The 21,000-nt window shown below is 42.7% G+C and overlaps 1 protein-coding gene across 2 annotated transcripts; it reads left to right on the top strand.

Annotated features, from left to right (window-relative positions):
- The first annotated feature begins 7,919 nt into the window (after positions 1-7,919).
- LOC142503729 (uncharacterized) lies at positions 7,920-19,432 on the top strand. 2 transcript variants are annotated; one of them, XM_075616365.1, is made up of 4 exons: positions 7,920-8,326; positions 8,766-8,832; positions 14,028-14,162; positions 15,274-19,432. In XM_075616365.1, exon 4 carries the CDS (start codon positions 15,488-15,490, stop codon positions 18,056-18,058), a length of 2,571 nt encoding a protein of 856 aa, XP_075472480.1. In that variant the 5' UTR covers positions 7,920-8,326; positions 8,766-8,832; positions 14,028-14,162; positions 15,274-15,487; the 3' UTR covers positions 18,059-19,432. The 2 variants fall into 2 exon arrangements, with proteins under 2 accessions (XP_075472480.1, XP_075472489.1); XM_075616374.1 differs by having other exon boundaries at positions 15,274-15,483.
- Positions 19,433-21,000: the final 1,568 nt, after the last annotated feature.

Below are 21,000 nucleotides of genomic sequence, written 5' to 3'. Positions count from 1 at the left end.
GACTTCGAGCCCAAATATCCCAAATTCATTACCCTTATAAGTGTAACGGATTTTCTGGCTAGGGCTGACCCACCCAATCTCACATTGGCCCCTGTGGTCTAACCAGTCCCCATTACATGGTAGTGTCTGGTGGTGCACCTGTTGGCAACAGGACTCCTGAGTCTCCCGCAGGATGTTGTGTGGGGATGTCAATCCAGACAGGCAGCTGAGGTAGTGTTCTAGAGTCCTACCTACATACAGTGCAGCGCCTCAACCTCATCAGGATCTCTGCATCCGCAAGGAGATGGTTCTGATGAGGAACTCCTTCTCGGTGGTGCCTTCTGCTGGAGAGTAACTTCAGTCTCATACAGTGGAGTTGATTTAGAACTGGACATCTTTATTGCAGTTAGTATGGGCAAGCTGCCCTTCACAGCCAGCAACTCAGCCGCTCATCTTGGCTGGTACTTCCCTTTGAAAGGTCTGCTCTCCTAATGAAGTGGAATCACCTATCCCCTCAGGGAGATCACCTCCTTTGCCAGGTCCCTGGACACAGTGTAGGCCCAGCCAGCCTTGCTGCTGCTGGCCTTTGAATTAGAGCAGTGTCACTAGTTGCTTCACTAGTACACTCTGGCCTTCTGCTCTGCTCAACCTTGTAGAACTCACTAACTTTGGACAGTGCTGTGCCTTATATACCTCAGGAACCTGGCACATCTCTGATGTCACTAATGGTGGACTCAGAGCATGTTACCACTCCCCTTGAATACATATGACACCTCACCAGGGTGTGAGGGCAAACCTCCATGATTGATGCTGGCAACCCTGTAACTTACCAGGCTTACTGCCAGCATGAGAGAAAACTGTAGGCCATTTTACAGCATGGCTACATAAGTATAAGGTTCCCCAAAGTGCATACTTTATTAAAGTGTATGTTATAATGTTTAAGACATTTGTTATAAGACTCTATATGGTCAGCTAGGGCATCAGCATAGACTCCGGCATTTCTGTATGGAGTCCGTAGTTCAAAGAGGAGACGGGATGTTGAGAGGTGTCGGGGTGCTAAGTGCCCAGGCAGGGCGGAGTACTGAGTCCAGAAAACAGAGATCCCCTGTAGGGAGGACCCTCTGGTTTGCCAGACTCAGTGGTGCCTGCCCAGTAGGCGGCAATGGATTGACTGGGGGAAGCGGCAGAATGTCGTGCGTTTCCCATTGGTAAATTTGTATGTCCCGCCCACGGGGCATCCCAAGCCGGCTTGGCACGCCTCCTCCTCTGACGTCAGCCCAGAGATGAGCCCCTGTTTCCATTGGCTGGCAGGGAGGAATTCCCACGGTCTGATTGGTCGCTCCTCCTTCCCCTATGCCGAACATATCTCAGCGGAGGGTATGAAGGAGAAGCCCCTGTCAGAGAACCAGACAATGTTGTGGCTTGAGTCGATTAAGCTAGGTCGGGATTTTCAAAGTTGCTCTGTCCCATATAACAAAGCATCTGGCTTCGTTTTGAAGCTAGGAAAGTCTGCCCTGCAGAGACTAAGTCAGACGCGAGAATCAAGTTTTCATCTGAGAACGTAGCGGTCGCAGTCCTACCGAAAACAGTTACAGGAGTATCGGGACTAGATCCCAGTCAGGACTTTCTATTTAATCTCAGTCCAGGATGTCCGGAACAAGGTTCCAATCAGGATAAGCCCTTGCAAGTGGGCACCCTGCACCTAGGAAAGGCTAGATCTCATACCCCAGACACCAGTAAGTCTGTATATTTCTGTATTTTGTGTTTTGTTGTATTTCCGAGGTTTTATTCAAATAAACCCCATTTTATTTCACTGCCTTGTTTTGCCTGTTGACTGATTCCAGAAATATAAATGTGTTAAAGGACCTGTTCTACAGTGACAATGGGGAACAACATACACTTCGAAGCAAAGCATGTTTCAGGTAGATTAAACATTATAGCAGGTGCTCTGTCACTCTTCAACAGGATAGCTTTTAGGCAGGCAGCACCAACGGCTAGTGCAACATTTTTAACATGCCCATATCACCTTTGGCAGATAGGCAGTGGTGGGATTCAGCCGGTTCGCGCGAACATGTTCCTAAAATTTCACAAGTTCGCCGAACTGGTGCTTCATTCCCTCACCTGTGTGGGCGACGGGCAGCGTCTACCAGCATCTCTCGGCATCTTTCCCCTCCATTTCTTCTCAATATGGCTGCTTGGCGTCAAATGGCGCCACATTGCCATGCCAACGGGAACGCCACGTGACGTAAACATGTCACGTGATGCCCGTTGCTATAACAATGGGACACTAAGTGACGTCATGACGTTACGCTGCACCATGTGATGCCGCATGGCCATATTGAGAAGATTTGCAGGGGGAGCATGCTGGGAGACGCCACATGCCACAGAGTTGCAGGGGGAAGATGCCGGGAGGACGCCGCTTAAGGTTATTAATATTTCTTAATCTCACCACTGCAGATTGGGATATTAGACCAGTGGACCTGGTACAGAGGTTGCTAGCTCCTCGCACTTGGAAAACCTACCACACCAAATGGTAAGATAAGCAGCAGTGAGCAACTCTAGTATTCTGCTAGGTCAGAAACGAGGGTATGATGCGCGCCATGGCAGGATCACTGCTACTGTAGCTGGTTTGGACTTTTTCCTGAATCTCCCCAAAAGCAAAGACATAACCAAAGATTTCATAGTGAGGAGAATCCATATGCGCTGGGAAAGAGCCAATAAGGCAAAACAGGCTTGGAGCCCTGATTGAGGCTACTAAACAGGTATGCGCAAACGTGGCTGAAAGTGCGTTGTTTAAGGTAGCATTCACAACTGCATTCTTTGTAGCGCTTTTATAGTTGGCATCCAAAAAAAACAAAGCGTGCAAAATTCATAGGTCAAAAACAAACCAGGGTGGGAGGGGAACATTGGTTCCACTTCACAAAAATAGCAAAAGGAGAATATGCCCTGTCAGGTTCATAAAATGGTAGGTAAGGCACAGGCCCAAAGCTGGGGATAAATTCCCCATCCACCAGGACATAACCCAACTCACGAGGTACCAATTTCAAAAGCACAAAAGCAGTTCCCGGTGACAGTGTGTATGGGCCCCAAGGTTTTTGGAGCATACTTATTTAGGATTGACACAGCAACAATAGCAGCAGAGGAAGGATCTATACAGAGCAAATAAAAAAATTGAGAAGGTAAAAATCAAACGCATATAGCACATCAGAACCAAGGAGCACAGCAACGTATAAATGCATGATGTCTAACATTATTTTCTGTCTTCCACCAGGCAAAAGTGTTAGACCCCGGGAAGTGTGGAAAGAGGGTCACTCATTCATACATTGGGCACATGAAAGGGCAAGGGAACAAGGGTGCGGCCCACAAACTGGTTTTGAGAAAGAGTGGATGCATTTACGATGGCTGGGAAACTGATGTATGTGCTGGGAGGGTCTGCTACCAGCACTGGCTAAAGTCCTAGCCAATTTCATGGTAAAGCCCAATGTTATCCTGCTGCATCAAGTGAAAAGAGAACTGGCCAAGAACAAATCTTTAGAACTAATTTACCAGATGCAAGCAGATTGTGACCAGTTGAGAACACTATGGAATAATATCTCAATCATCTAGTCCGAGGTTATTCCGAGGATAACATTGAGAGAGGCAAGAAATTGGGAGGACATGGAGAAAGTCTGGAGGAAGTTTAACAAAACCATGGGTGGAAAAGTGCTAAAGCAGGGTTTGATTAATGCAAAGGATGGCAGCTGGCACAGAAATGATGCTGTACACCGATCTGATAAGGATTTGGATGTATTTCAAAACTAGACCATTTTTCTTTACACAAGGTCACAGCTTAGGGTGGGCGGTGGAATCCGCGGAGTGTATTAGTAATAATAATTTAAAAAAAATACAAAATGTGAATCGCCCTTTTTGAGATTGATCAGCGGAAATACACGGACCAAAGAAACTAGCCAATCTGCTGCGGATCCAAATCCGCCAAACAATCCGCCCATCTCTACCAAAAACTCGGAAATTAGGATCTTCAGAGGGATCGGGGCTTTAAGCCTTTAGTAAGACTGTTCACTTTTTGCATTATTACACTGAGTGTAGGTGGGCGAGCAATAAAAAATAAATGTGTTTTATTATACGTGTAGTCACAAATAAAAGCAAAGTGAACTAAATTAACAGCAGCAATATGTTTAATGTGTTAAATGAATAGAAAGGAGGTAATTAATGCCTTTATAAGATAGATTTATTCTATCAAAAATGACACATTCACTAATTTATTAGTGTAGCAGCATTCATAAACGGTTAAGGGCCTTATTCTACATACTGGTCATCATTGAAGTCAACAGGGATTTTCATTAAAACACGGCCCGAACGACTGCTTCAGCGTATATACAATTAGCCCCTAAATCTTGGTGATTGATGGCTTTAAACAGTATTTGATTTTCTTTTTACTTTTTTTAATAACTGTAACATGTTATTTGCATATGTTATCAGCTTACTAATTATCTCACATGGCAGAAATGGCACCAATCTTGTTCTATTTCCCGAAAATCTATAGTGTACATTTAACAAACTTCAATATCCATAATCACTCATCATTGTTGATTTTCTGAAACCTGCTTTATTAATTTGTCAAAATGATTGCAGCATTAGAATAATTGCAAAATTAGCTCTACGCTCATAGCTCAAAACTAACAAAAGCAGCAATTATTGTGTATAATAGGACCTGTTCATTTTCCCAGCAAAGCTTTAGGGTGTGATCATTTTGTAAAGATACCTTAAATTCTGAATTATCGGTTGAATATGGCAGACAAAATGGGCCTTGATTTTTGCAACTTAGAAATATTTTGATTAGAAGAATGTCATCCTTTAAAGCGGCAATCCAAGCTGGCTATTTACCCCCCTCCCCCCCCCCCAACCTTATTTTATCATAGGATTGAAGCAGGGGGTCTCCAGAGCTGAACACCAATAATTTCAGCTCCAAGGACTCCCTGCTTTCGGATATACTTACCTCCATAGGGGGTGCCGGTAGCCACTACAGCTCGCTAACTGGGGTTCACATAATGGCTGCTTTTCAAAGCTTGATGCCACTTGCTTTTGAGAAAGGCCCTTGTAGGCCGAAACGTCAATTTATGGATATCATTAAATCACTTTTTCTAGCAGAAATCCGTAGTGCCTAGGTCTTTCCTTACATGCAGTTACTGGGGATACCAAGCAGAGATTCCTGGATCAGGAGCACCGGTATTTGTGTAGTTCTATTACTTTTGAGGAGTGCAGCATTGTCCTTCTAATTTGATTTTCAAAGCTTCCACGTCCTGCGGGGCAATAGGAAGCCATGACGAAATCAGGTGCGGCTTCCTATAGGCCCACGTGAAGCGGGAGATTTAAACTTTGCAGGAGATACCTGCAACCCATTCGGAGGTAATTATCTCTGGAAGCAGGGGATCCCAAGCTGCAATGAATAGGGGTGAGCTCCGGAGACCCCCTGCTTCAATCCTATGTTAAAAATAAAAAAACACCCGCTTGGATTGCTCCTTTAAGGTAGAAAGGAGAACGTGTATGTGTGTCAAGAAGAATAAACTATTAAAGCTGCAGTTCAGTCAATATCCTGCATGTGTTTTTTTTTTAATAAATCAGTTCTGTAGTAAGAAAAAATACTTTTAGCATTTTCTGTTTTAAAAAAAACAAGTTTTAAAGACCAATTTTCTTGTATTCTATTTTAATAGCCATTTGCTAAGGCACTGCCCCTTCATGTCCTGTCACAAGCCCTGGCACACCCCTTTGTCAGCCCTGCCCTCCCTCTAGCACATGTCAGTGCAGGAGTGCTCATGAATATTCATGAGCTTCCACTGAGAGACAGAAGCAGAAGAAAAACAGATCCCTTCACTAATTATGTCACCAAATTTCGACCTATCAATACATGGAGAACGAATTGACCTGCAGCTATACAGTTCTTTAGGTAATTAGAGATTGCACACATGAAACTAGTGAAGTAAAAAAAAAAATTAAAAAAAAAAAAAAGACTGAACTTCAGCTTTAAGTGTCTGTCTTTTTGTTGGTTTATATAACATTAGAACACGTGTAAATATTTTCAGAATATTTCACCATGTTTTCAATATTATCACCTTAGTGCAGTGTCGTGTGGATTACAATGTGTTCTTTACTATTAGAAGCTGATCATTTTAATACGGTTACAAATCTGCATCAACGATAGCTAACCCATCTGACTCCCTGTCTACACCAATAGTGACGAGGTTGCTATAAGAGGCACCTCCTGTCACATATCAGGAAGAAGCTTATATTACACATCAGCTACTGCAATCAGTGACATAAGGTCATGAAGACATCCGGTATGTCACAAGCCCTCACAGTAACTTGAGAGCTAGTGACATTTGTGACATATAAATAAAGTCAAGATGCATCCTGTCAAGACTAAAGAAGTTTAGATGATTTAGTATGGGATACTGTAAGCTCTTCGGGCAGCATATAGGACGTATATCAGAGCCAAGGGGCTTTTATGTCTGTAGGGATTATTCCAATTATGGGGCCTATTCTATAAACTTCGATAACTAACTCATCGAGGTTTTTGAGCATTTGCCAAACGATTTGGGAAGTTTGCTATTCAGAAAAGCTCTGATGACCTGCCAAACCCGTTCGAGAAGTGCATCTCCCCGAGCGGTAGCGCTGTGGCTCAAACACACTGAGCGGGAGCTTAAAAGATCTCCAACTCACATTTTTTCTAAAATCCTATTCTAGTGGCTTCGAGGATCTCGTCGAGGCTCTCAGCTAGCGAGCAACTTGCACATTTCAGCGAGTTGGGGTGGCGAGATGGGATTTGCGAGTAGGACTTAGAAAACAAAAGTATTTTTATTGCATCGGATTGAAGCTGGGTGTCTCCGGAGCTGATACACATTAATACCAGCTCCGGAGACCCCCACCTTCCGTCCCATGTAATAGAAATACATTTACAGGCAGCTTCATTACCATAGCGACTAACCACTAAGGTAATGAAGGGATTAAAAAGGAGTGCCCGGTTTATTTGGGATAGCAGGAGTAGGTGAAGTTGGTATTTGGCTCATGCAAGAAGGTCCTGCTGTTGCTGCTGGACTCGGAATTGGATGGTGAAGACGTCAAAAGTAAGAAAAACATTGATTGTATTTTTTTCATTGCGTATTTTTTTTTTAGGTTGCCCATTGACTGCCAATGTGTTTATTTATGCCCCTTTCGGGCTATAGATAAATACAGTGACAAGTAATGCATTTTTTGGCAAATGCTTGTTTTTTTTATTGTGTATTTTTGGTGCTTGTTTTTTTTAATTTTGTTTTATTTGGTGCTTGTTTTTTTAATTGCTTTGTATTTTTGGTCTGTTGGTATTTTTTTTTAGTTTGCCTATTGACTGCAATAGTGGCAAAGCATGCCCATATTATATGGGCATGGTGTACAACTGACAATCAATGGGTAGAGGGTGGGGATAGTTGCCCCGGGGATGGTGGTTATGCGTCTCGGGTGGGTAGCGGGGGAGTGGGGTTAACCCCTTTATTACTATAGCAGGTGCTTAAAGGGTTAGTGGCCATTAGATTGTTTTTATTGTTATGTTGCTGCCATGGAGGGTGGGGTGGAAGACGAGGACGGCCATCATCCTGGCAGGGGTAAGTGCAACTTTAATTTACTTTATGCCTGCTGGATAATGTTTTATTTTTAATGGGCAAATTAGCTATTATCCATATCTGGATAATAGTAATTTTGCCTATTATTGTACTGTATGTGTTGGGGGGGGGTTGTTGGGGGTCGAGGATGTGGGTAGTAGGGTTGTTGTATTTTAATGTTTGTTGGGGGTAGAGGGATTGCGTGATGGGGGTAGTTGCCCCAAGGGTGGGTGGTTAAGCCTCTCGGGTGGGTAGCGGGAGTGGTTAAACCCTTCATTAGCATAGAAATCAGCTATCAGCTGGAGCAGGGGCGGGGAAGGTGTCTTGTTAACAGCTAGAGGAGTGCCTTCATAAGGGGTTGTTTCTGAACAGTTAGTCACTCTTTGATAAAGTGCCGTTGAGGCAGGAAACGCGTCAGAGGACTACAATTTGTTTGTATGTGGTTTGGCTCAATGCCGAATATATAATTCATTTTAACCAGCCTCCAGACCGATTTTGTTGCAGTGCTCAACCTTACATTTTTTTCTATTGACTTCTGGGATTGACTCACACATTGGAGAACGAACAAAAAGCCAACCTGTGAGTATTAACTACTGATTTCATTGCAAGCTGTCTCTGCATCTTAGCCAGTGTGGATTTCTACCAGCTTCACTACGCTGCACGGAGCAGGAGGAATCAAATGGAGGACTACAGGGGAGATATGCCACAGATCGAAGGTATGCATATATGATCCTTGTTGGTTGATATTTAAGGTCTCCCCCCTCCACCATCATACTAATGGACTCCGTGGGATGATAAGATTATACCACACAACACTGGGCTACTGTGGGATTTCATACAGCCTGCACTATATAGCAAGTCCGTTCCGTTTTTTCAACCCCATTATTTTGGGTGACTCACATATATTGCTATATCTACAGAAGGCTAGAAGCACCCCCGTGGGATGTATTTGCTTTACTGGATCTATTTCCCTTTTTGAGCCTTCATTACCATAGCAGTTACCATCGCTATGGTAGAGAAGGGGTTAACTCCTCCTGCAACCTTCCTGGCAGGGCTAACCACCCAACATGGCGCAAATACCCCCTTCATTCACCCCCTGTACCCCCAACAAACTGGGTACTCAGGTTTAACCCCTTCATTGCATTCTCTTCACAGGTATGTCCCTGATCTGCAAGTCCTGTTTTAAAAGAATTACCCACCGGCCTGTAGTATTGATATTTCGGTATGTTTGAATATCAAAAGGTGTTTTTTTTTCTTAACTGTGTGCTGCTAATTGACCAGCTGGAACAAGCTGATTTATTGGGGAGGGTCATGTGACTGCTTTAGCTGTATAAAACCAACCCCCCCTGCATTAGCAGGAACTGCATTGGCATTATAGTGAGGCATTTTAAAGTGAGCTTTTTAAGTGAGAATATATAGTTAGACTATAGTTTGACTAGAGGTGACTGGGGACTTCATCTTTCTACTAACTCTTCTACACAAAGCAACAAACGGTGAGCTTATATGACCACACTATGACCCTATGCTTGTAGCCTGCACAATTTAACCCCCCAACCCTTTACAACTTATTTCACTACAGCCTCACCCAACACTGATTGCACACATCTACCTCCCTCACCCACACAGCCCACAGCCAACCACGAATAGACCCTAGCATTGCAATGTAGCAAAACATTTGACATGGAAAAGGCACACCCCTGCTGTTTAGTCTACACACTCTTGGCTCACTACAGATCCATGCAGCATTACCTACCTCTGGTATAATGAACCTGGTATGTACCTCAACTTTGTTCTTTCTCATGGCCTCATGGAAATATTACTCCCTCTATCCACTACAAACTCTTCCCTCCTGGCCCACGCCCAACATCACCATACACCCTAGATTACTCCAAAGCCTTGCACTATCTACTGAATTTTGGTGGAGGACTCTGAAAACCAGCACACCAACCACTGCACATTCAAATAGCAAACTACTCCTACTATTACTCTCTTTAGAAGCTGATATTGAACCTAAGCCAGGCCCTCCCATTTCAACTCTGTCCCATACCCCTGAGAATACCCCCTTCAAATTCCAAAAAGGGCTATCTGTCGCCCATATAAATACCCGGAGCCTGCTGCCCAAACTGGATGAACTAAGAGCATGGTGCCTTATGCATAAACCAAAAGCCATCGTTCTTAAAGAAACATGGCTAACCCCTAAAACCCATGATGCACATATTGCCATTCAGGGATACTCCATTTCTAGGAGAGATAGGTCAAAGAGAGGAGGAGGGGTGTTATTTTATATTGCAGACACCTTACAATTTACACTGCTAAATTGCCCCCCAAGCCCACCCTCTTTTGAAATCCTAGTTGGCAGAATCTGCCTCCCCTTTTCTAAGCCCATCTTGCTTGCTGGCATCTACCGCCCCCCTAAAGCCCCTCTACAGTCCCTGACTGATATCACCCAGTTTCTTGGCTACATTTTCTCTCTGAATGAGAAGTGAGCTGCTAGTTCTTGCGTATTTCAACTTCAATTGGCTTGACCCTAAAAACCACATAATCCAGATATAAATCAAATCGCTTAACCTATCTCAACTCATTTCCCAACCCACACGGACAAACCTGAAATTGCACAACCATTCCTTGCTTGACTGGAATCTCTCCTCAAATCCCAGCAGAATCCAATCCTCTGGCATCCTTCCTGACATTTTCAGTGACCATGCAATAGTGTATTGTGTAAGGAAAATTAAACTGTCCCAATCAAGCCCTAAAATTCTCCTCACTAGAACATTTAGAGACTTTAACCCACAACAGTTTCTGGCTGACCTTACCAACTGCCCTTGGCACAGAATCGACTTAATTCCCGGCCCTGATTCTGCGCTCGACTATTTCCAATCCGAGTTCTTAAAACTCTGTGATACCCATGCTCCACTACGCAGAATAAGGGTACAGGGGGCCCACCTTCCATGGGTTACACCTGACCTTATAGCACTCTACCAGTTCAGGGATGCCTTGTGGAAAAGCCACAAAGTAACTGGCACTACCAAGGATCTCAATCACTACAGATGCCTGCGGAACATGTGCACAAGGCAAACAAGGCATGCAAAAGCACAATATTACTCTGACAATCTCCACCAGAATACATCAAACCCAGTTAACTTCTGGAAGGTTATTAACAATATATTCCAGCCTTCTAACCATCAACATCCAAGTAATATCACTAAGGGTGATATTACTCTGGCAAACCCCACTGACATTGCAAATGCATTCAATGATTATTTTGTGGGGTGTGCTACTAACTTATTAGCGAAACGCAACCCAAACCACAAACCTGAATCTCATCCTGGGAGTACCCATATAGCCCCACCCCCTCCCAACACTGCCCACAATTTTCAATTTGGCCCAGTATCCAAAGGGGAGATTACACAAGCGCTCCTCAAATTAAAACTAAGTAGCCAATGTGGACCTGACTTACTACAATCTAGGTTCCTAAGACTTGTTTCCCCAGCAATTGCCAAACCAATTGCTTCCATAGTCAACTCTATCCTGTCTGCAGGCCATATTCCTAAGATCTGGAAAACTGCCAGAGTTGTCCCAATCTTCAAATGTGGGGACAAAAACACTGTCTCAAACTGCAGGCCAATCTCCCTTCTCCCAATCCTATCCAAAGTCATGGAAAAATGTGTCCACTCCCAATTAAGCGATTACTATATCAAGACAAATTTCCCTAGCCAATTCCAATCTGCCTTTCGCCCCAAACACTCCATCGTAACTACCCTGCTAAAAGTTTGCAATGGAACGGGGTCAATTCACTGGTGCAATATTCCTAGATTTTGCAAAGACTTTGATACTGTTGATCATGCTATCCTGCTTAACAAACTCCAGAGCTCTGGAATAGGTAAGCATGCTTTAAACTGGTTTCAGTCCTACCTATCAGGTAGATCCCAACATGTGTCAATGTCGGGCTCTAACTCCAACCCCCTGGATATCACCTGTGGCATCCCGCAAGGCTCTGTTCTGGGGCCCCTACTCTTCTCAGTGTTCATCAATGATCTTCCCACAGCTTGTAAGGAAGCTTCAATACACATGTATGCAAATGACACAATCCTGTATGCACACAGCCATAGCCTCTCCGACCTTGAACACATACTTCAGAAGGAAAAAACGAATGGCGCACAGCCAGGGAGCCAGGTGTGGAGTAAAACTGCTTCTTTATTGGTGCATGCAGCGAGACAAGTAATCCCCTTGGTGGGACAAAGACAGGAACCTCCTACGCGTTTCGGACCTGGGGGTCCTTTATCAAGGAGTGTGGGATGTGCTGGGATAAGGCACCTTATATACCTGGTTAATGATAGGTAAATTGAAGAAATCTGCGCAAGATTAGCACATTCGCCCCGTGCGCATGCGCGTGACGTCACTCATGGCGCCGCATCCACTACCCGAGGGATTGTGGGTAAGAAGCGCCCATAGTGAATGTCCGCGCATGCTCAGAATGGAGCGTGAGGCCAACAAGGCTTATCCGGTCTGTATGTCTACTCCTGCCCATAGTGACGTCACCGCGGGACTCTGATAGGCCGATACATGTCGCTGCATCACCAATGATAGTGCTGGACAGCCGACATTGCACCAATCACATCAGATCCCCTGCGCTCACACTAAAGGCTATCGTAGTATACAGGACCTGGAATGAAAAATATATAAAACGCTAACTAATACCCCACAGCAGGGACAAATCAATATAATCACATTATTAGATGTAGCTGCTGTAAGTGGTTATACTTATCCATGCCAATCCCACATATAAAAGACATACAGTTTGACATATATCACACCTTAAAAAAACAAACAATCCCCATTATGCATTGAATATGCATTTTGAAACATTGTTCGGAACATGTATTTATAAAAGAATTAAATTAAAAACAAAATATACAATTAGCAAGACTTTTTTGTATGTCTTCTCTTCAATGTCCCCAAGGTTGAGGAAGAACAAATGTATGATACTTTTATACAAGCAATTATTCATTATAAAGCTCTAATTCACTATTAAACAATCTACATAATTGATATAGCATAAGCAAGTTGTATTTTCAACTGATGGCGACTTACAGTACTTAGTATTATAATTACAATTTTATAGTTGTGATTTATACCACTACCATATAGTTTATAAATTTTGAAAGGGTTCCCCAATTGTTTTGAGGTAAAGTGCAACCTAGTCAAAGCAAGACCACCATGAAATATCTCAAACAAAGGAAACAGTAGTATGCTTGGAAAATGATGCCATTATTTTCTGTCTGAGACTATTTTAATACAGTTAATTAATGTTTTTGCAAAAAATGGGACAGGTTCCATTCTACATTTAGACCGCAGGGAGTTCTGGTCTGAAGCATGAATATCCAGTAAGCCTCCCTGCGGTCCAGGAGGTTGAGCAAATCACCTCCTCTTTCCTTAGAGAAGATTCTCTCAATTCCCTGAACTTTAAGCCCATTGATGTTACCTTTAGGGCAATGTGTAAAATGTTTGGAGACAGGGTGGGATATGTCCCCCTTTTTTATTAGTCTGATGTGTTCGAGTATTCTAATTTTTAGGGGTCTGATGGTCCTCCCTACGTAATTGATTCCGCAACCACAAGTCAGAAGATAGATTACGTATTGAGTGTTACAATTTATGAACGACTTGATCGGGAAGTCCTGGTTAGATCTACAACCTCTGAATTGTTGTGAGGGTGTCATAAAATGGCAAATTTTACATCTCCCACATCTGTATGATCCCTTTGTTATAAATTTACTGATGGGGGGAGGGGAGGATGCCACGTAACTGGGTGATATATAAGTAGCAATAGTTTTTGCCTTGCGGTAGACAAAACGGGGGCCCTTTTTCACACATTCTTTTAGGCTCCCATCCATTTGGAGGATGTTCCAATGATTCCGAATGATTTTCTGAATTTGACTACTACATCTATTGTATTGTGTAATCATCAGTGGAACATCCTCCTTCATGAAATTTGTGCCTCTATTGATTTTATTCTTACTTAAGGCCAATGGGTCCTTAGTTGGATCCTCCTGTCTATTATTTAATAGATCCTCTCTATTGGTTGATGCAACCTCTTTACGTATATTATTTAGACGCTCTAGATTGTAGCCTCTCTGATGGAAGCGGTGGCATAATTCCTCAGACTGACGAGAAAAAGCCTCTTCTGTAGAGCAATTCCTCCTCAGTCTGAGGAACTGGCCCTTGGGGATACCTCTGATGACGGCAGGTGGATGACAGCTGTCGGCTCTTAATAGCATGTTTCTTGCATTAGGCTTTCTAAATGTCTCTGTTTGTATTTGGCCTTTAATGTCAATAAACAATCGGAGGTCCAGATAGTCAATGTGTTGTGTATTGAAATTGTGAGTGAAAACTAAATTTAAATCATTTGTATTAATATAGTGAAAAAAAATTAAGAAGCAGTTTTACTCCACACCTGGCTCCCTGGCTGTGCGCCATTCGTTTTTTCCTTCTGTCTCTATCTGGATTCCGGATCCCTCATGGCTGGCACGCCTGTCCATCATCCCTGGAGATGACGTGAGTAGGGTTTTATGGTCTCTAGACTTTCATGGTTTAGTGTGACAGATGTCTTTGAGGACTTACAAGTCTTTATTTACCACCCACTCCCACTGGTATCTCCAGGGTTAAATGTTTATCATTGTTGAATTGGATGGAGTCGTCCTGGGTTTGAGCACCCTATTTTTTTCTCTTTCATCTGACTCCTTACACTGGGGTTAGCTCACTACAGTTGACTCTGTAAATCTACAATCAAGCTTATTTTAGGAGCAGGTGTATGGAATGAACTTTTAAACAAAACTTATTGTCAAGTGCATGGATATCCTCCTGTGTCTTTGAAAGACTACTTATAACTAGTGGTATACCCACCCCTTTTTTAACATTATGGCAGAAATGGAGGACAATGAGATAATAGAAGTGGAATCTACAATGTATGCCTTGAACTGTTGGGATGACTCAATAAGAAAGAAAAGGGCACAACAAGTGTTTGATCGGGTAGTTGATGCTGACACTAAGGACATTTCAGATTTAAAAACACATTTCCAAAGGCTGGAGAGACTTTTGATTTTGAATATCAGAGCCTGGTGGGATATCATTTCCATGGAAAATTATATACTGAACAAAAGGATCCCCAGGGGTCTACGTGTAAAAAAAGTGCCAACATTTGGGTTTACTACCCCCCAGTTTGAACAACAATGGGTTTCTACACTAGACCAGTGCAGTTTCAAATTAATGGAGCTTATCATTGAACAAAAAGTAAATGAGAGAAAAAATCTGCAAACTCAAATCAAAGAACTCCAAGCACAGTTACAAAAATTTAAAGATTTGGAAGGTTTTAAAAACTACGATAGAATATTATCTGAAACAGTGTTAAAAGCAGAGGAAGATATTACTGCAAAAAAACAGGTCAAATACGATAGGGACCGCACCGACTATGAAAAGAAGCAAGTATACAGTTGGCAGCGTGTTAACCCTATCAGAGACAGGGTGAATCAGGGTTCTCAGAAAAATCAACAGCAAAGGGATAAAGTCATGCGGTCCACCCCGCGCAAATCTATACTGAAATCAAAAAATAGTGACCAAACAAGTGGAGATTCTGACTTCTCAGATGTGGATAATCTCTCGCATTCAGTTTCTTTTTTTCAGACAGAAAAATCAGGGCACCATTCTGATGGTCCAGTGGAACCCTCCAGATCCAGATCAACAGGAGCAGACTATACAAGAAGTTATCATGAAAGCGGAATGGGTCAACAATCCTCCTCGAGACAGCAACAGCAGCAAAAAAACTTCCCTCTCTTCCAGAAAAATCAAAAAGAACCAGAAGAGGAAAGAAGAGAGGGCGGCAGATGGCCAGCCAAAAGGAAGAAGTGAGTACCAACCAAGAAATAGATGTTATAAACATATCAGGGGAGGATCTAACCACCGCAGAATTGTCACTTTTGAGAAAAGGACTAAAATATGCTCCAACAATGGATTTTGACTTGTTCAACACCGCTATAGATGTCCACAAATTTGTGAGGAAACTAACTTTAAAATCATTTTTTCATAAACGTTCTCAGTTTGTGGGCCCCACAGATGATAATTCACTGGACACTGTGGGGGGTGTCAATTTATCTGGAGCCCCACCTACACCACACCCGGAAGATTCTGAAGCACCAATAGGTGATCCAGCTCCTTCAACTCCCTCATTCAGAGAGGCTTGTGACCTCCAAGATATGTTGGACCTTGAAGAATTATTGTATGATAATGATGTTTCATCTGAACAGATTGTGATTCCGGAGTTTAGTAACTGGAGGTCTAACCTCAAAAAAGGTTCTGTATTTGATCCTCAATTCTCTAAGGGCCCATTCTTGACGACGTTTGAGAATCTGGTCATTAGGGACTTGCGTATCCTGGCAGAGGGTTATTCCCTAACAAATGTGGGTAAACATAATTTGAATTATAAAGAGAAGCAGGCTTTATTGTCTTTGCAAAAAAACTCAAGAATTGTCATAAAGAATGCTGACAAGGGTGGAGCGGTGGTAGTGCAGAGTAGGGCTGCCTACCTCAAGGAGGCCTATCGGCAACTTGGGGATGCCACCACCTACTCTGCACTACCAGATGACCCCACAGAGAGGTTCTTGAAGTCATATAAAGAATTGTTAGAGGTGGGGGCAATCACACAAGTACTAAACAAAACTGAAAATACATTTTTATGGAACCCAAACCCAATTATACCGGTCTTTTACCATCTCCCAAAGGTCCACAAGACATTGGTCGACCCCCCGGGGAGACCAATCATTTCGTCTATTGGATCTTTGGGAGATGGTTTATCAAAATATATTGATCAATATCTTCAACCCTTTGTTAAAAACTTACCTTCATTTCTATTGGACTCAGGGGACCTCATTAGAAAATTGAAAAATGTCAAATGGAACCCACAATTCATCTGGGTAACTATGGACGTTACGTCCCTCTACTCAGTGATAAGACACGATCAGGGGGTGGCAGCTGTTGAGCACTTTATCGGGGGTCCAGACAGCAATCACTTTCACACAGCATTCATTTTAGATGCTATTAATTTCTTATTGACACACAATTACTTTTTATTTGACCGCACATTTTATTTACAACAGAGGGGCACTGCAATGGGCACGAGCTTTGCACCGGTGTATGCGAATTTGTTTATGGGGTGGTGGGAATCACTGTTTATTTTCTCGAGCACTAATCCTTTTCGTAAACACATTATATTCTACAGAAGGTTCATTGATGACCTGATTATGATTTGGGATGGGGATTCAGACTCTTTGCACAATTTTTTTCACTATATTAATACAAATGATTTAAATTTAGTTTTCACTCACAATTTCAATACACAACACATTGACTATCTGGACCTCCGATTGTTTATTGACATTAAAGGCCAAATACAAACAGAGACATTTAGAAAGCCTAATGCAAGAAACATGCTATTAAGAGCCGACAGCTGTCATCCACCTGCCGTCATCAGAGGTATCCCCAAGGGCCAGTTCCTCAGACTGAGGAGGAATTGCTCTACAGAAGAGGCTTTTTCTCGTCAGTCTGAGGAATTATGCCACCGCTTCCATCAGAGAGGCTACAATCTAGAGCGTCTAAATAATATACGTAAAGAGGTTGCATCAACCAATAGAGAGGATCTATTAAATAATAGACAGGAGGATCCAACTAAGGACCCATTGGCCTTAAGTAAGAATAAAATCAATAGAGGCACAAATTTCATGAAGGAGGATGTTCCACTGATGATTACACAATACAATAGATGTAGTAGTCAAATTCAGAAAATCATTCGGAATCATTGGAACATCCTCCAAATGGATGGGAGCCTAAAAGAATGTGTGAAAAAGGGCCCCCGTTTTGTCTACCGCAAGGCAAAAACTATTGCTACTTATATATCACCCAGTTACGTGGCATCCTCCCCTCCCCCCATCAGTAAATTTATAACAAAGGGATCATACAGATGTGGGAGATGTAAAATTTGCCATTTTATGACACCCTCACAACAATTCAGAGGTTGTAGATCTAACCAGGACTTCCCGATCAAGTCGTTCATAAATTGTAACACTCAATACGTAATCTATCTTCTGACTTGTGGTTGCGGAATCAATTACGTAGGGAGGACCATCAGACCCCTAAAAATTAGAATACTCGAACACATCAGACTAATAAAAAAGGGGGACATATCCCACCCTGTCTCCAAACATTTTACACATTGCCCTAAAGGTAACATCAATGGGCTTAAAGTTCAGGGAATTGAGAGAATCTTCTCTAAGGAAAGAGGAGGTGATTTGCTCAACCTCCTGGACCGCAGGGAGGCTTACTGGATATTCATGCTTCAGACCAGAACTCCCTGCGGTCTAAATGTAGAATGGAACCTGTCCCATTTTTTGCAAAAACATTAATTAACTGTATTAAAATAGTCTCAGACAGAAAATAATGGCATCATTTTCCAAGCATACTACTGTTTCCTTTGTTTGAGATATTTCATGGTGGTCTTGCTTTGACTAGGTTGCACTTTACCTCAAAACAATTGGGGAACCCTTTCAAAATTTATAAACTATATGGTAGTGGTATAAATCACAACTATAAAATTGTAATTATAATACTAAGTACTGTAAGTCGCCATCAGTTGAAAATACAACTTGCTTATGCTATATCAATTATGTAGATTGTTTAATAGTGAATTAGAGCTTTATAATGAATAATTGCTTGTATAAAAGTATCATACATTTGTTCTTCCTCAACCTTGGGGACATTGAAGAGAAGACATACAAAAAAGTCTTGCTAATTGTATATTTTGTTTTTAATTTAATTCTTTTATAAATACATGTTCCGAACAATGTTTCAAAATGCATATTCAATGCATAATGGGGATTGTTTGTTTTTTTAAGGTGTGATATATGTCAAACTGTATGTCTTTTATATGTGGGATTGGCATGGATAAGTATAACCACTTACAGCAGCTACATCTAATAATGTGATTATATTGATTTGTCCCTGCTGTGGGGTATTAGTTAGCGTTTTATATATTTTTCATTCCAGGTCCTGTATACTACGATAGCCTTTAGTGTGAGCGCAGGGGATCTGATGTGATTGGTGCAATGTCGGCTGTCCAGCACTATCATTGGTGATGCAGCGACATGTATCGGCCTATCAGAGTCCCGCGGTGACGTCACTATGGGCAGGAGTAGACATACAGACCGGATAAGCCTTGTTGGCCTCACGCTCCATTCTGAGCATGCGCGGACATTCACTATGGGCGCTTCTTACCCACAATCCCTCGGGTAGTGGATGCGGCGCCATGAGTGACGTCACGCGCATGCGCACGGGGCGAATGTGCTAATCTTGCGCAGATTTCTTCAATTTACCTATCATTAACCAGGTATATAAGGTGCCTTATCCCAGCACATCCCACACTCCTTGATAAAGGACCCCCAGGTCCGAAACGCGTAGGAGGTTCCTGTCTTTGTCCCACCAAGGGGATTACTTGTCTCGCTGCATGCACCAATAAAGAAGCAGTTTTACTCCACACCTGGCTCCCTGGCTGTGCGCCATTCGTTTTTTCCTTCTGTCTCTATCTGGATTCCGGATCCCTCATGGCTGGCACGCCTGTCCATCATCCCTGGAGATGACGTGAGTAGGGTTTTATGGTCTCTAGACTTTCATGGTTTAGTGTGACAGATGTCTTTGAGGACTTACAAGTCTTTATTTACCACCCACTCCCACTGGTATCTCCAGGGTTAAATGTTTATCATTGTTGAATTGGATGGAGTCGTCCTGGGTTTGAGCACCCTATTTTTCTCTTTCATTGAACACATACTTCAGTCTGACTTTTTGAGACTCGAAAACTGGATTTCCCAAAACAAACTGTTTTTAAACACTCAGAACCCTTATAAGCTCATATTGAACCCCCAAAATAACCACAACATATATATGCGTATAAGTGTCAAAGAGGAGTGCTGCTGAGCATGGCAATATATATTTAAAACCAGAGACAGATCATGAATCACAGACAGAGCTCAGTGCTACATCCATTGACACAAATACCTGTACATTACCAGGAAGAATGATTTATAATAAATCTGTCAAAATTAGTTGCATAGTTCTAAGTCTGATTGAAGCTCATATTAACCTGTACAATACCAGGAAAAGCACACTGTATTAGATTTGTCGCAATCAAACTGCATGCAAGTTCCCATGAGTGTGGAAAGAGAAATGGAGTGAGCTTTAACCATTTATAAGTGGAAGGGGGTGAGCTTCAAACCTGGGAAGGAGGAGCCACCCTCCAGATCAGCTAGGAACATCTGAACAGAATTGCAAAACATACATAACCCTTATAAGCTCATATTGAACCCCCCAAATAACCACAACATATATATATATATATATATATATATATATATATATATATGCGTATAAGCAGTGTTCGACAAATCACCCAAAAATCTACTCGCCCAACCAAAAAATCTACTCGCCAGCTAGTCCCGCCCTCAACCCCGCCCCTAGTCCCGCCCCCAACCCCACTTTAAAATAAAATATATAAATAAAATACATTTAATAAATTCCTAGTCAGAACAACATTCGTTTTTGACATAAATGTATTTATTGTATTACATTATACTACAATTAGTCCTTGTTACGTGTGTGTGTGTGTGTGTAAATGTTGGATCTAGAAATAAAAGCCAGATGTGAATGACTAGTTTTCTGAACCCCTTAACCAGTGTCTGGACGTCCCCGCTTCACAATATCTAAAGCAGCAATCCCACCTGGGATCTTACCTGATCCGCAGTCCCTCAATGTCCAGATACCTTCATTCCAGCAATCTTATACATTGGAGGGGATGTGTTCCCTACCTGTCTTCTGGGTTAGGGGGGGTTCCAATGTTTCCTGTGTGAAGCTTGAGTCAGATCTGGAAGAAAGCAGTATAAGTTATTTCGGTGTAGTATAGGGCAGTTAAGATATACAGGGTAAATAAGATATCCAAATCCAGAGTGAGAGACAGAGAGAGTGTGGGTGAGAGACAGAGAGAGTGTGGGTGAGAGACAGAGAGAGTGTGGGGGAGAGAGACAGAGAGAGGGTGGGGGAGAGAGACAGAGAGAGACAGAGAGAGTGTGGGGGAGAGAGACAGAGAGAGTGTGGGGGAGAGAGACAGAGAGAGTGTGGGGGAGAGAGACAGAGAGAGTGTGGGGGAGAGAGACCGAGAGAGTGTGAGGGAGAGAGAGAGAGTGTGGGGGAGAGAGACAGAGAGAGTGTGGGGGAGAGAGACAGAGAGTGTGGGGGAGAGAGACAGAGAGAGTGTGGGGGAGACAGAGAGAGTGGGGGAGAGAGACAGAGAGAGTGGACA

This window comes from Ascaphus truei, chromosome 1, assembly GCF_040206685.1.
Source record: "Ascaphus truei isolate aAscTru1 chromosome 1, aAscTru1.hap1, whole genome shotgun sequence".
NCBI classification, from domain to species: Eukaryota; Metazoa; Chordata; class Amphibia; order Anura; family Ascaphidae; genus Ascaphus; species Ascaphus truei.
The sequence above is the reverse complement of the archived record's forward strand: the minus strand, read 5'-3'. Positions and strand labels throughout refer to the sequence as shown.